The 17,374-nt window shown below is 31.0% G+C and overlaps 1 protein-coding gene across 1 annotated transcript; it reads left to right on the top strand.

Annotated features, from left to right (window-relative positions):
- The first annotated feature begins 13,118 nt into the window (after nt 1-13,118).
- On the top strand, nt 13,119-16,900 carry LOC139848596 (uncharacterized). Its single transcript, XM_071838321.1, has 4 exons — nt 13,119-13,344; nt 15,061-16,168; nt 16,316-16,631; nt 16,778-16,900. The coding sequence occupies exons 1-4, from the start codon at nt 13,119-13,121 to the stop codon at nt 16,898-16,900; spliced, it is 1,773 nt and encodes a 590-aa protein (XP_071694422.1).
- The last annotated feature ends 474 nt before the right edge of the window (nt 16,901-17,374 follow it).

Below are 17,374 nucleotides of genomic sequence, written 5' to 3'. Positions count from 1 at the left end.
TTTGAACCTTCCTATATATATATATATATATATATATATATATATATATATATATATATATATATATATATATATATATATATATTGTTTACATGTGATGCGTTAATAACTTTCTATATAATCAAGAAATTATACTCAAGAGATAGATTTTACAAAAATTGATTATTTAAAAGAGATAAATAATCGTACAATACTGTTAAAATACATAATGGAAATAACACTAGTAGTGTCCCTTTTGACTACCAAGTCACAATGGAAGCGATGTGTAGGGATGGGAAGATTATATTTGAAAGCACTTTTGAACCTTTCACACGGATTCCAACTATGATGACCCGGAAATTTCCTATCAAATTTAAACTTAATCTTTATATGATTCTGACACGATAAGCAAAATCTATTAAACAGAGTCTCAAATTTTTTTTGAAACCATATTATGAAATCATTTGACTTTGACCACTCCCGACGATTCACGAACAATTGTGTGTAAATAAATATGTGATAATGCTAAAAACGAACATATATTTCATAGCATTATTCCTCAAGAAAGACAAGCTTTTAGTTGCAATTGTTCTATTTACAAGTGATATTCGTTTAAATAATAAAAGGTGAAGACAAAAGACAGATTCGACAAATTGAAGACGCAAACGACCAAAAAGCTCAAAAGTACAAAATACAATCAAAGAGGTTCCAATTATTGATAAGAAACGTCTCGAAATTACAAGAGTACAAGATTCAAAACGCAAAGTACAAGATATTAAATTATACGCAAGGACGTTCGAAAATCCGGAACCGGGACCAGAGTCAACTCTCAACGCTCGACGCAACGGACTAAAAATTACAAGTCAACTATGCACATAAATATAATATAATATTTAAATAATTCTTATAATTATTTAATATATTATATTATTTATAAAACCGTCGGCAGAAGAAAACAACCAAAAATGAGCCTCCCCAGCTGGCCATGCGATCGCATGGCCTGGAAGGCATAAATCCATGCGATCGCATGAGCCCCAGTTCCAGCCCACATGCCTATAAAAATCGAGCTTTGGTGAACCAAAAACATCCATCCATCTTTCTCTTTTCTCATACGTAAAACATATATATATATTTATAATTTATATTTTAATTTTAATTATAATTCTAATAATAAGGGTATGTTAGCGAATGTTGTAAGTGTGTAAGTCGAAATTCTGTCCGTGTAACGCTACGCTATTTTTAATCATTGTAAGTTATGTTCAACCTTTTTACATTAATGTCTCGTAGCTAAGTTATTATTATGCTTATTTAAAACGAAGTAATCATGATGTTGGGCTAATTACTAAAATTGGGTAATTGGGCTTTGTACCATAATTGGGGTTTGGACAAAAGAACGACACTTGTGGAATTTAGACTATGGGCTATTAATGGGATTTATATTTGTTTAACTAAATGATAGTTTGTTAATGTTAATATAAAGATTTACAATTGGGCATCCCTATAAGTTACCATATACACTCGATCGGACACGATGGGCGGGGTATTTATATGTACGAATAATCGTTCATTTAACCGGATACGGGAATGGATTAATAGCCACTAGAACAATTAAAACAGGGGTGAAATTATGTAAAAGGACACTTGGTATAATTGATAACAAAATATTAAAACCTTGGGTTACACTCAGTCGACATCCTGGTGTAATTATTAAACAAAGTATTAAAATCTTGTTACAGTTTAAGTCCTCAATTAGTTGGAATATTTAACTTTGGGTATAAGGATAATTTGACGAGGACACTCGCACTTTATATTTATGACTGATGGACTGTTATGGACAAAAACCAGACGAACATATTAAATAATCCAGGACAAAGGACAATTAACCCATGGGCATAAAACTAAAATCAACACGTCAAACATCATGATTACGGAAGTTTAAATAAGCATAATTCTTTTATTTCATATTTAATTTCCTTTATTTTATATTTAATTGCACTTCTAATTATCGAATTTTTATTGTTATTGTATTTAATTGCACTTTTAATTATCGTACTTTTTTAATTATCGCAAGTTTATTTTATCGCATTTTTATTAATCGCAATTTCGTTATCGTTATTTACTTTACGCTTTAATTTAAGTCTTGTATTTATTTTTTATTTTACATTTGGTTTTAACTGCGACTAAAGTTTTAAAATCGACAAACCGGTCATTAAACGGTAAAAACCCCCCTTTATAATAATTTTACTTATATATATATATATATTTGTATTTTTATAAAAGTAAACTAATATAGCGTTAAGCTTTGTTTAAAAAGATTCCCTGTGGAACGAACCGGACTTACTAAAAACTACACTACTGTACGATTAGGTACACTGCCTATAAGTGTTGTAGCAAGGTTTAAGTATATCCATTCTATAAATAAATAAATATCTTGTGTAAAATTGTATCGTATTTAATAGTATTTCCTTGTAAAAATTAATAGTATTTTATACCACTCCGCTACCACATCAATATGTAAATATATAAATATTCAATAAATGTTAAATATTGCACATTTGATAAATTGTAATATTAAATGTAACTAAAAATTTAATTATAGATATTTTATTATTATTAATATTAATATCAGTAATATTAATATTATTAAATTAAATATGAAATTTGATACATTTGATTGGTTATATTAATAGTGTTGTTATCATTGTTGTGACAACCCGGAAATTTCCAACCAAATTTAAACTTTAATCTTTATATGTTTCTGACACGATAAGCAATATTTGTTAAGTTAAATTTCAAGAATTTTAAACTATGTTCATACATTCATTCAACCTCGACCAAGTTCCAACGATTCACGAACTATTAAACGAATATGATTATATATGTATATGTGTATATATATTATAACTTGAAACGTAAACAAATTATTAGATTAAATACTTTATATAATTGTATCTGTTTCAAAATGTTTATCAATGGAATTAGAAGATAAGATCAAATGATTGAATTATCAGATATATTGAATTATGATTACAAGTCTCTGTTGAAAGGCCCACGTTGATTTGAGAAATCTTTCCATTTTAACAATATTCGGAAAATGGTAAAGTGATTTATAAATAAGAACAAATTGTCAATCATTGAGAACTAGACAAAGGATAGTGGAAGATTGAATCTCATAAAGACTCGATTGATCTATTTAGTTTCAAACGTACAAAAACGTTTTCAGTTTAAAAAGAACTTTATTATTAAAACGTATATAACTTTTATAAATATCTAGAACCACTTTTGACAACTCATTACTTAACTAGTATGATAAAGATAACGATATTTATATTTTATTTTATTAAATATATATAACGATTGAAATTAATATTATATATATTTATACGCGTATTATACGTACATAGTTTTATACTTTTACTATACTTAAACTTTACCTTTACTTTATTTTTACTTTACTTTAACTTTAATAATTCACTTTAATAATTCATACTTTAATAATTCATACTTTAATAAATCACTTTAATAATTCATACTTTAATAATTCACTTTAATAATTCATACTTTAATAATTCACTTTAATAATTCATACTTTAATAATTCACTTTAATAATTCATACTTTAATAATTCACTTTAATAATTCAAAAATATATTATAAATAGAATTCAATAGGTTACATTATTTCATAGAAACTTGAAAATATTTTTCTCTAAACTCTCTCAATCGATTTACATATATATATTTACTCCATATTATTTCAAGATATTATTAGTATACATAAAATATTACGACGGAGTGCTGTCCGAGTGATTTCGAAATTGTTTTTCGAGTGGGATAGGATTAAGGAAATTATGGGTTATAGCTATGGAGGTGATTGAGTATGGTTCATGGGTATGCTCGTGAGGTCAATATAGTGTTTATCATTTTCGTTGCGTCTACGTACCTTTCCTGCAATATTGAATCTCAATATTGATACGTGAGTACTCATAATTTAACTTTTATATACTAATAGTGTATCCCTGACTAGTGCTCGAGTATTTAGGATTATGCATGCTTGTACTTTTGATATTGCCCTTAGACAGGTTAGGTTGAATCTTGATTTAGTTACACTTGCGGTTGAGATAAGGTATAAGATATGCATGTCCTTGGAAAGCTAGCGAAAAATTAAGAACTTTTCCTTTAGATATCGAATGGTTTCGATGAACGGATTAGAAGTTATAATCAATTGAATTTTCGATATTTTTATTAAAAATGATTATTATTATCGTCGTTTTTATCGTCGTTCTAGTTTTATCTTATTATTATCATTATTATTATCTTTATCAATAAAAGGGATTTATCATTAAAAATTGTTATTTTTTATTACTATCGTTATTATCGTTAAAGTTATAATTAGTATTATTATTATTATCCAATTATTATTATTATTATTATTATTATTATTATTATTATTATTATTATTATTATTATTATTATTATTATTATTATTATTATTATTGGTATTATTATTATTATTATCATTATTAATATATATAACATTATTTAAAAATGGTTATTGTTATTGTTATTATTATTATTACTATATTATCATTAAGATGATTATTAGTATTATCGTTAATAATGTTATAGTAACTATCATTATTAATATTAGTGTAATTAAAACAAATATTTGTAACACCTAATTATTTTGATTACTATTATTATCATTATTATGAACACGATATAAAAGACAATTAAAAGCTATTAAACGAAACGATTAGGAAATAATGAGTAAGAGTATCATGATGAAATTAAAATATTATAAGATATTGATTTAGATAAAATTATCGTTCTTATTATTTTTATCATTACTATTATTATTAAAAGTATCGTTAGTATTAAAACTATCATTTTAACAAAAATTATCATTTTAATAGAAATGTCATTGTTACTATAAAATATCATTATTATTATTATTATTTTAAATAAAATTATTATTTTAAAGATAATATTAGAAATTATCGTAAATATTAAAGTTATCATAATTAGAATTATCGTTTTATCATAATGTCATCTTAGTAATTATAAATATTGATATTTTTATAATAATAATTATTATTACAAAATAATATAACTTTTACTTACTATCATTATAGATATTATTTTATCAAATAAATATGTGATACAAACATATTTTACTACATCTAATAACTTACTTTAATAATACCTATCATATTATCTTTATGATATTAAATGAACCCTATAAATTTTATTACTTAATATATATAAAAGTATATTTTATTATATAAATTTAATATAAAATTTTATTTATTAATAAATAAATTATATTATTTACTCTAATAAATCTTTTAAAAATATTTAAAAATATAAAACGACGATATTTAAACTATATATTAATCATGTATAGATTTTTGGAAATTATTTTGAGTCAAATTTACTTTTGTTGACTTTTGCATATTAGTCTCGAGCATTAGGATTGTGGTACACTATGACTTGACCTAATTTGTTAGACAAATATTGACCAACACATAAATATATATAATTAATTTAGGTTCGTGAATCCGAGGCCAACCTTGCACTTGTTCAATGACGTTATATGTATTTTTACTACGAAATACAGTATGGTGAGTTTCATTACTCCCTTTTTAAATGCTTTTGCAATATATATTTTTGGGACTGAGAATGCATGCGCTTTTATAAATGTTTTACGAAATAGACACAAGTAATTGAAACTACATTCTATGGTTGAATTATCGAAATTGAATATGCCCCTTTTTATTAAAGTCTAGTAATCTAAGAATTAGGGAACAGACACCCTAATTGACGCGAATCCTAATGATAGATCTATTGGGCCTAACAAACCCCATCCAAAGTACCGGATGCTTTAGTACTTCGAAATTTATATCATGTCCGAAGGAGGATCCCGGAATGATAGGGGATATTCTTATATGTATCTAGTTAATGTCGGTTACCAGGTGTTCACCATATGAATGATTATTTTTGTCTCTATGCATGGGACGTATATTTATGAGAACTGGAAATGAAATTCTTGTGGTCTATTAAAATAATGGAAATAAATGATTGTGATAAACTAATGAACTCACCAACCTTTTGGTTGACACTTTAAAGCATGTTTATTCTCAGGTGTTAAAGAAATCTTCCGCTGTGCATTTGCTCATTTTAAAGATATTACTTGGAGTCTTTCATAGCATATTTCGAAGAACGTTGCATTCGAGTCATTGAGTTCATCAAAGATTCTTATTAAATCAATTTATAGTTGGATAGTGGATATTATGAAATGGTATGCATGCCTGTCAATTTTCGATGTAAAGAAAGATTGTCTTTTAAAAACGAATGCAATGTTTGTAAAATGTATCATATAGAGGTCAAGTACCTCGCAATGTAATCAACTATTGTGAATCGTTTATAATGTATATGAACGGGTCCTTTCAGTTGTTATCATCATTATTATTATAATCAGTAGTGAAGTTATAATTTTAGTTATTATGAATAACATTAGTAGTATTATTAGATATTATTATTACTATTATCATTAAGGACTATTATTATTATTATAAATTATTATTATTATTGTTATTATTATTATTAGAAAATAATACATTTTATTGTTATTAACATTAATAATATGATTATTATCATTTTTATTATTATTAGTATCATTATTATTGATTAATATTATTAATATAATTATTATTATTACTAATATATTTATTAATTATATGAACTATAAAAAAAATCAATAAAATTTGTACAAATTTGTTACAAGTATCCATCAACCGTATTAAATTGATAGTTCTATCTCCAATCTTGTTTACATATCAAAATCAATTCAATCAATCCCCACATGTAACCACTTTCCGTTTCCTTTCCTTTTCTACTTCAACTTTGCACTGGTAAAAGTGATTCTTAATACATGCACACCACTTTATTTGATTAATTTATTATGTTGCTATTTTTGTATCTATCTATATATTCCACTTGTTGAAATTATTGTCACAGTAGTATTCCCTCACTTTATTATATCTAACATTGCATACATACTAGGAGATACCAATCATTAACCCATCTCATGTTATTTATATACATATTATATATACTCTTGAGTTACAATCAATTCATAACCATTTTTCTTTGCAAGACACTACCCTCGATACCTTCTTCTTCGGCCACCTTGCCACAGTCGACCACCGTAGCCTAACACCACCTTCTTCTTCACGACAACACTTACACAACAACCTTCGAATAAAGACTGCTGTTTCTGCCGCACTATACCTGCTGGCTGCTATTTTCTATCAAAAATCGTCATTATTTAAATATGTTTTCATTTCTGTTATAACCAAGAACACCCATAAATTAACCCATTACAACTTCAGCTTGATTCTTGTCTGTTATGATTACAAAACCGAGACCTCACCATAGTATCACTACCGGTACCTACTGGCCTGGTCACTGTAACATAAACCATTCAACAACCATCGGGCCACCACTCATCCATCATTTTTTTCACTATGCTACTGCAGCTGCTATGGTACCTGTTTCTGTTAATACTACTGCTGCGTTTTATATACTTTTATTGTTCCTGTCGTATAAGGCTAGTTAAATGAAACCACCTGCTGCTATTCTGTCTTCCTTGTTCGAGAAAACCACCACAGTCACCATAGTTCCATCTTTCACACCACCATCTTAAACCATGAACTACCATCAACACTTAAATCGTTTACTACACTTCCCTGTTCAAAACTCAATCCATTGGAGCTGCTGTACCTGCAATGATCAAAACCACTCGAACACGATGACTGTTATTACTGCTTGTTAACAACTAACTATCTATAATTGATTTTAGCCTTTAATAGTGACACAATTTGGATTCCTCTTCCACTCTTCAAAACTTAAATTTAACATTGGAGCAACGATTGGTGATCCATAAGTAAGACATCATCCAAAGACATTTAGAAATGTAACTCGTTTTACCTATGGATCATGAACTAAACGATCTCATCATTTCCAATTACGCCATAGCAAGTTATATTGAGTAGCTAAACAAATTCGATTTATACCTTTGGATCCCACCGTTAGAACTACCTGCGATTTTTGCTACGGTCTTTGTCTTGTACCACCAATAATCAAATTATCATCAAAAATGATCAACACCATTAGAACCACATACCTGTTACTGCTACAATTCATCTTGTGCTCCTCTCGATTGATTATTGCTACTACTGTAACCAGGATTCCGGATGCCTAGAACCAATACATCTTGATTTAAATGTTATTAAAGTGTTAAGATTATAGTATAATTATGAATATAAACTTAATACGATTATTAATACATTTATGATACAAGTATGATATAATTATGATTAAGCTTAAGGATATGGTCATTTTACGAAAGTGTTATTATTGTAATTATTACCAAAACTATCATCTTTATTATTATCATTATTACTATTATTATTATTATTACTATTATTATTATTATTAAAATTATAATTAAAAATTATCAAAACTTTCATTTTTTATTAAAATTATCATTTTTATTATTATTTTTATTATTAGTAATATCATTTTATTATTATTATTATTATTATCATTAATATTGTTTCATCAATATGATTAATATTATAAATTTTATTACTACAAATAAAATGACTAATGTCATTACCAAACTTATTATTATCAATATCGTTATTAAATCTAATTATTAGTATTATTATCATTATTTTAGTATTATCATAATTATTATTTTAACAAATAAAAGATATTAATATAAAAATATAATTATTACATATATCATAAAACTATCTAATTTACTAGAACTAGCTTCTTTTTATTTTGAGAGGAACGATTCCCCCGTCCGAGAATCGGCATTCACGCACTATTTCTCCCCACTAAAAAAACGATTGAGAATATCTGGAACTTGAACAAAAATGCAGAAGCGAGCATGCCTCGTGGCTCACCTCTCCCTCTGTTTTAGCCAACACCATCAACCCCTTAGGATCCACTCAAGGAAAAGCACTTGCCATCTCCCTTCAACCTTTTTTTTCAAAACGCAAGAAAAATTTTTTTAAGTAACACGAAAGGGGTCAAGCCGGTTGTAGGTGACCCGACCCCGTGTACAAATAAACGCGACATAGACTAGAAGCCGATACAAGAAGAAACCACGAATGACTAACAATGTAGTTGCGGAGTGGGCAACTATGACACGGAAATACAAACCAATTACAAAGCACTATATAATCAAAAGCGACTATGTAAGATAAATCATCAGATTACTCAACCATTATAACCAATCGATCTTCACGTTCTTTATTTTAGTAGAAATCCATTTGTAAGTTTTGAGTTGAATCTCCATCAATGCGGTAGGACAGTTCCAACATTTATTTGAAAATACTTTTTTATTTCGATTACTCCAAAAGAGATACGCACGTGACCACTTCACGGCTTGCCAAATTCTTCGACCCTCGAAAGACATTGAAAGCGAACAATTTCCTTGAAATGCTTCATTTATACTTAAGTTTGTTACCGACCAAATCCCCCACCACTTGTAAACCATTTCCCATATTTCAAAGACGTGACGGCAAAGGATTAACGAATGGTCAATTGATTCAACGGTATCATCACAAAGGGGACATAGTATGGAATCGAAATCAATACCCCGTTTATCGAGTTCAATACGCATCGGGATGCGTTTTTTAACTCTCTAAACGAAAACTTCAATCTTTCCCGGAACCAAGTTGTTTTTCATTGTTTCTGAACCTATGCCATAACTCCCAATAGACTGATCATCGATCAGACTTGCTACTTTTTTGGTAGTAAACACGCCATTCGTAGCTACCTTCCAATACCACGCATATCCGAGTTTATATCATGTTTGTCATACAAATTAATAAGATTAGTTAGTAAAAACAAATCATTTCGAGCTCGTCCGGTGAGATCATCCCAAAACGGAATGGTGGATCCGTCTCCAACCTGTTTCACAAAAGAGTTTCGAAACGAAATTCCCGTCTTGTCGATACATTGACCCATAGAGAATTAGGTTCTCCCTTTAACCCTTTGAGCGAAATGAGTGTTTATTATTCAATTTATGCTTCCTCTTAAAATGTACTCCGTATATAGTTGAAATACTGTATAGAGTTCTGATGAAGTTCTAAAATTATAAAATTATGAAATTTTTACCCGTAGCTAATATAGGCGTGATTAACTATTAGGAGTTTTTACAATTGATCAGTTACGAGCAAAACATGTTGTGATCTGTAATTATATGGATTTACGGATTGACTTTGGATTCGTTCTTTTGTGGCAAGTTTCTTTTTTTTTCTCCTTTTTTTTATTTTTATTTTAATGTGGCAGTGATCAAGCACCGTGCTCTTTTATACCTCATTTGTCGATGTAGTCCGTAGATAACTCGTAGGATTCCACATTCCCCTTTTATAGTAGTGTGATAATCGTGTTTGTCATATTATGGAGTTATTTATATTTATGGACTATGGTACTAGAAATATCATGAAATTAAGGCCTGTTTAGATTCCTCCCAACTAACAACTTGCTATCATGTTAACGACACGTTGTCACTTATTTAAAATGATTGAACAAAGATTGAAAACTGTCATCAGATTACTTAAGAACTAAACTTTTCTGAACCCTCACTTAACATAATACACTATCATACAGGGGGAAAAAAAATGGTCTAATTTCGTCTTCCCAAAATATCCTCCTAAGTAACTAGAGAAATTTACTTGAATGGACCTCGTCAGATCTCATTTACATATCTAGTCATCAAAAACGCCGTACAAAGAAAATACCCGGAGGTGACCACCGAACTGATTTTGGACCGGCGGCCCAGGGGATGAGAAACAAAATCTTGAAATCCGTCACCTTTCTTCTCTAACAAAATATCATTCTTCGTTGTTTTCATTTTTACCTTCATATCTAGTTTGGTTGTACACCCACTACTTGGACATGCATTATTTACATGGAGTCATGAACTGGGAATATGTGGCCTTCCCTGCATATGTACAATATGATAGATTTGGTGTGGCCTTGTGATTTCTCTAATACAATAGTGAAAGTTTAATGTGTCTTTACATGTTAGTTCTACATACAGATTAGTTAAAATGGAATATTTTCTAAAAAAGTTTACTACTTCGAAATCATAATTGAAAGGTGAAATCAAATTTTTTCTTCTTTGTAACAATCTCTCACAGTCTCACTGTTTGCTATATCACAAAAAATAAATTCAATCGATTTAAAAAAAAAAAAACAATACCAGTAACATAATTATAACTGTATTAAAATATAATTCCATTCCATTAATCTAAAAATGGTTAAAAATCATTAATTTCTTGGTCTGAGTTTTGTTAAGAGTTTTACTATCATAAAAATTATGTTCAACCTTTTTTACTATGGGAACATGAGTTTAAACTCGTATTATTTGCATGATCTTAATGACTACACCAAAGTACAATCATCAAATGAGTTGGTGATCATAAAAATTAAGAACTGCACAAAGTACAAACTAGTAAGCCTAAAAATTTCAGACCCAAAAAGCCTTTGTTCATATTGACAACAAATTATGACACATAAAGGTTCTCCTTTTCCCAGTTCACAAGTACATGGGAATACTGGAAATGAGCAAAAGAAAAAAAAAAAAAAAAAAAAAAAAAAAAAAAAAAAAAAAAACTAAGAAAATAACCTCGCGAAAAACAATTGTTCTAAAGGTAACTCACAAACTAACGACATTAGTGTCTTAGACGGCATATGTTTTTTGAACCGTTTCTATGTCTAGACCCTTGAGTCGAACAACTGATTCAACGTGACCCTTCAATGTATGCAATTCTCTCAAACTAATAAACACCGCAACACAGATCAACATTCATGAAATGTTTGGGGTAATGAACGCTCTATAAGGACTTAAACAAGATTAATACATATGTTTGGGGTAATGGAAATTAGCACTCCGTTTGGCTTAACACTTTTCTAATTTCAGCTCTAAACATTTCTCAGAAGGTAACATGTAAAGTCTGTCAACCGATCAGTATATTCCATGCGTTTTGTACACTGAAAAAGAAACCAGCCTGCCAAAAGTAATTCATGAATACGCTAACCTAATAAGTATAAAACTACATATCACATCACATTCAAATCAAGTTCTTTAAATCAATACATACGATAAAATTCATAGAAGCTTCAAGTTTATAAATAGTAAGCATGCGTAAAAGAATAAGTATTGAATTACCTTCCTCTCAGGTAAATGATATCATTACCTAAGTTACCAGTATATACTCTTTTGCAAAAACGTTAACAAGATTTTAGACAATAAGTAAACCATTGTAAAAATTAACAATAGATTCCTACCAATTAACATTAAAAAACTAATCTATCCTCAATACCACATGCAATCTACAATCCTTAATCCACTCATCCAGCTAAAGCACAACAAAAACACAAATTGCTTGAGTATAACTATTGAAGAATATAACCAAAGTCTCCCATGCGACTTCATCGAAGAGCGTTTTCCTTAAAATGGGCGATGACTCCCAATAAAGATGATAATTTCCAGCCACGAACACCAAATATCTGATGAATTCTAAGATGAACCTCAAACAAAGAAAAAAATTTCTCGGACAATGATCATTCAACTAGCATCAACAATAGTGTCACTGGGAATTCCACATTAACATTCAACAACATATTTTTCAATAGTTTGAAATCCATCATAATTTGAGACCTCGACCCCAAGGTTTAGTTATTCCATAATGGTGGCAACGCTCTGTTAATTCTCCTTGTGTAACATTTAAATTTTGTACAACTCGAGATTTAAGAAAATTCCATTTTGCTCTCAGAGGATCTGAACATTATCAGCTTTAGATTTTGTGCAGTGGATCTGAACATTATCGGCTTCAGATTTCATGCAGAGGATCTTAGAGCAAACTAGAATTTTCTTAAATCTCAAATGCAAAAAACTTAAATATTACGCAAGGAGAATTAACAGAGAGTCATCGTCGTAATGAAATAATAAACCATGGGGTCAGATCTCGAATTAAAATATATTTCAAACTATTGACAAATGTGTTGTTGAATGTCTATGTGGGAATTCTTGATGACAACATTGTTGTGATCAATGTCCGAAAAGATGCTTATTTGTTTGAAGTTCGTCTTAGAATCCGGCAGATATTTGGTGTGCTCGTGGCTGGAAATTATCAGCTTTATAAGGAGTCATCGCCCGTTTCAAGGAAAATGCTCCTCAATGAAGCCCAATGGAAGACCTTGGTTAGATTTTCCAATATGTATTGTCAAATCAATTTGTGTTTATGTTGTGCTTTACCTAACTAAAGGGATTAAGGAAGGTAGATTGAAGGTGCGATTAAGGATAGTAAATTTAATAATAGATTAGTTTATAATGTTAATTAGTAGGAACTTATTGTTAATGTTGATAATGGTTTACTTTTTATCTACGAAATCATGTTAACGAGTATTTACTGATTACTTTATGCATTAATATCATTTATCTAATAGGAAAGTAATTCAATACTTAGTCGTTTATGTATGCTTATTATTTATAAACTTGGAAACAACTTTTCATTTTATAGTATATATTGATATATTGATTTGAAGATATTGATTTGTGATTTGAGTGTGATATGGTTTGCAATTTTATACTAATTAGGTTAGCGTTTTCATGAATTACTTATTAGAATTTGGTATCTTTTTCAGCTTACAAAACGCATGGAATATATTAATTGGTTGCCATACACTTTATACTAGTGAAATGACCCGTGGAATCAAGGGTTTGATTAAAGGAAATAGTTTAATGATATGTTTTAGGTATTAAGTGAATGTAAATGCTGAAGTCATTTAGTTTCATGACCCGTAGAACCACAGATTCCGACTAACATACTTGATACAAATGATTGAAGTTAATAAAATGCATATAACAAATAATGAAAACAAAAGAGTACCACAAATATTTTACCTGGAACATATGATCCGAAATAATCAAAGATTTTTAAGGAGAGAATGCTAAACCATTAATATGAAGGTAGGTGATATTGTTTTCAAATTCTGACTAAATAATATACACGAGAAAATTTTATAAATTTAGAAACAGAATAATTGTTCAAGTTATATCTCTTTTGCGTTTATTTTTCATCATTATCATTTTACCTTTAATTGTTATTAATCGTGTTTTTATTATTTCTCCCAAACTCTCTCTCCTACTTGTTCTCTCCCAACGGTTCTTAAAACAAAAAAGCATCTATACTCTTAACTTCTAGATTTATACGATAAACAATTGTAGATTAAAAGACACCTCCACTAGCAATTAATCCAATTTGTTTTTGCGATCCCAACGAAACCTGTTTTTGCCGGAAACGGGATATCCACGCGCCGCTAGAAGCTCTTTGCCGGAATTGACCTTTCGCCGGCCAACTGATACCGGAAAATTATTTTTCCGACTGGTTCTTGTTTCTATCCCTTTATACGCTCCTTTAAATTGTTTAACCCTTTTGTCTTTGGTACATCCTTTATAGTCGAAGGTGATTTCAATTTATATTATCATTATCATCTTTATATAAACATAATAGTCTCCATTATAGTCTTTCCTGGTGTTTAATTTCTATCCCTTTAATTATTTATGCTACTTATATACTCCGTATTATATTAATTTGTATTATATTATTAGTTTTTAGACCTAGTAAATTTGTATAACTTTAACTTAATTATTATCTGTATCATTCACTATTATTTATTATTATTAAGTATTATTATTATTCTTTATTTTGTTTTTTTTTTACTGTTACTGTTATCCATAATTTTTTGCTGGTAGCAATTGAATCTGAAACTGACTTATACCATCTTCATTTATTTAGTTTTTAATTAACTGGTAATATAGATATTCCCATACCCTTACACTTAATAATTGGACACTATTTTTCTTAGTTTTTTATACGAATTTAACTTATTCATTTTTTTTTTACTTGTACTGGGTCACCTTTTTAGTGAATAAAGTAATATAGATCCTACGCGTACTTATGGTCACTTGAGGTCATGTTCTCCTAATTTAGGGGCGGGTAGGCCTAGAGGGGTTAGAGGTGGTTGTAGGGTAGCCACCCTTGGTAGGATTAGAGTGGGTAGCTGGAATATAGGAACCTTGACTGGTAAGAGGATTGAGCTCGTTGATACCTTTCGTAAGAGTAATGTAGACATTGTGTGTGTTCAAGAGACTAGATGGAAGGGTGAAGAGGCGATAGAGATTGAGGACTATAAGTTGTGGTACTCGGGTTCTAGGATAGCACAGAACGGGGTAGGTATCTTTTTAGGTAAACTACATATAGATAACGTTGTTGACGTGGGTAGGTTTAGCGATAGGATTATGTCGGTTAGTTTAATTATTAAGGAGGAGACTTTCACGGTCATTAGTGCATACGCACCTCATGCGGGTTTAGGTGATGCCGAAAAGAAGAGTTTCTGGGAATTGTTAGATGAGGTGGTGAGGGGGTGCCCAGCGGACCATCGACTGATTATAGGTGGTGATCTGAATGGACATATAGGAGCGGAGACAGAAGGTTATGAGGGAGCCCATGGGGGCTTTGGGTTTGGTCCTAGAAATGAAGAGGGGCGCTCAATTCTTGAGTTTGCCATTGCCCACGAGTTGGTGGTAGCAAACTCTTTCTTCAAGAAGAGGGATGCTCAGTTAGCCACTTTCCATAGCGGGGATCGTAGCACCCAGATTGACTTTTTGCTTCTTCGTAAAGGGGAACTTAGGACCTGTAGGGACTGTAAGGTCCTTCCAGCTTTGACGTGCTCCTCCCAGCACAGATTGCTGGTCATGGACCTAGTCACTAAGGGAAGAGTTGGCAGGAGGGCTAGGGTTGTACAACCTAGAATCCTTTGGAAGAACCTCTATGGAGCGAATGCGGAGACTTTTAGAGCGAATGTTGTTGAGAGATTGAGTGTAGAAGGGGATAACGTTGCCCCTACAGAAGCAGACCAGTTATGGAATCGCATGGCGTCCACTATCAGAGATGTGGCAAAAGAGACCTTAGGAATGGCTACAGGGACATCGAGAGCCCATAAGAGTAGAAGAGAGTCGTGGTGGCTTAGTGACGATGTCCAAACGAAAGTCGCTTTAAAGCAGGCGAGGTTTAGGGAGCTCATTACTCTTGGAGAAGGGTCACATGAAGAGAGAACTAGGGTAGAAGAAAGATATAAAGAAGCTAAAAGAGAAGCAAAGAAGGCCGTAGCAATTGCAAAAGACAAAGCATACGAAGATTTATATAGGAAACTAGACTCTAAAGAGGGAGCTAATGACGTATATAGGATAGCCAAAGCTAGGGAGCGAAGAAGCAGGGACTTAGGTAACATCAAATATATCAAGGATGTAGCGGGTCAAAGTATAGTAAGAGAAGATCTTATTAGGAAAAGATGGGAAGATTATTTTGCATCTCTTTTCGGTAGGGGAAGACCAGAGCGGAACGGTGAATCCCACGAGGTTCGGGAGTTTCAAAACAACTGTTTCTGCACGATGATTAACGAGGAGGAAGTTAGATTGGCCCTACGAAAGATGGGGAGAAACAAAGCAGTAGGACCGGATCAAATTCCGATTGAGGCGTGGAAGTGCCTAGGAGGCGATGGGGTTAGATTGTTGACAAACCTTTTCAACACGACGTTTAGAAGCGCAAATATGCCTATGGAATGGAGACTCAGTGAGGTTATTCCTATTTACAAGAACAAGGGAGATGCGCAAATATGTAGTAATTATAGAGGCATAAAGTTACTTAGTCATACTATGAAGCTTTGGGAAAGAATGATGGAGACGAGGCTCCGACGCGAGACAAAGGTTTCAGAGAACCAATTCGGTTTCATGACAGGTCGCTCGTCGATGGAAGCGATTCACATAGTTAGAAGCCTTATGGAGAAGTGTAGGGAAAAACAAAAGAACCTACACATGGCATTCTTAGACTTGGAAAAAGCTTATGATTGTGTCCCGCGTGAGCTGATTTGGAAGACGCTTAATGTTAGGGGTGTCCCAAGTAGATATATAAGATCTATTAGAGATATGTACGAGGGGGCGAAGACTCGTGTACGCACGGCGGTAGGAAACACAGAGTTTTTCCCTGTTGAGGTAGGTCTACATCAAGGATCTGCCCTTAGCCCTTATCTTTTTGCTTTGATCCTAGACGAGTTGACTCATAGGATACAAGACAACATCCCATGGTGCCTGATTTTCGCCGACGATATTGTATTAGTTTCGGATTCCCAGGATGAGCTTAACAGAAGGCTTGAGCAATGGAGGATCGCCTTAGAATCAAATGGCCTACGGATTAGCAGACTTAAATCGGAGTACCTTAGATGTGATTTCAAGAAGAGTGAAGAGGA

Source organism: Rutidosis leptorrhynchoides, chromosome 5 (genome assembly GCF_046630445.1).
Source record: "Rutidosis leptorrhynchoides isolate AG116_Rl617_1_P2 chromosome 5, CSIRO_AGI_Rlap_v1, whole genome shotgun sequence".
NCBI lineage: Eukaryota > Viridiplantae > Streptophyta > Magnoliopsida > Asterales > Asteraceae > Rutidosis > Rutidosis leptorrhynchoides.
This window is presented reverse-complemented; position numbering and strand designations above follow the sequence as displayed.

Bases quoted from the DNA above. Each gene is read 5' to 3' on its own strand.
- LOC139848596 (XM_071838321.1), top strand. From the start codon at position 13,119: ATGTCCGAAAAGATGCTTATTTGTTTGAAGTTCGTCTTAGAATCCGGC. The intron at 13,345-15,060 runs GTAGATTGAAGG...CTCCTAATTTAG, and splicing joins AACTAAAGGGATTAAGGAAG to GGGCGGGTAGGCCTAGAGGG. The intron at 16,632-16,777 runs GTTAGATTGTTG...AAAGTTACTTAG, and splicing joins AGTGCCTAGGAGGCGATGGG to TCATACTATGAAGCTTTGGG.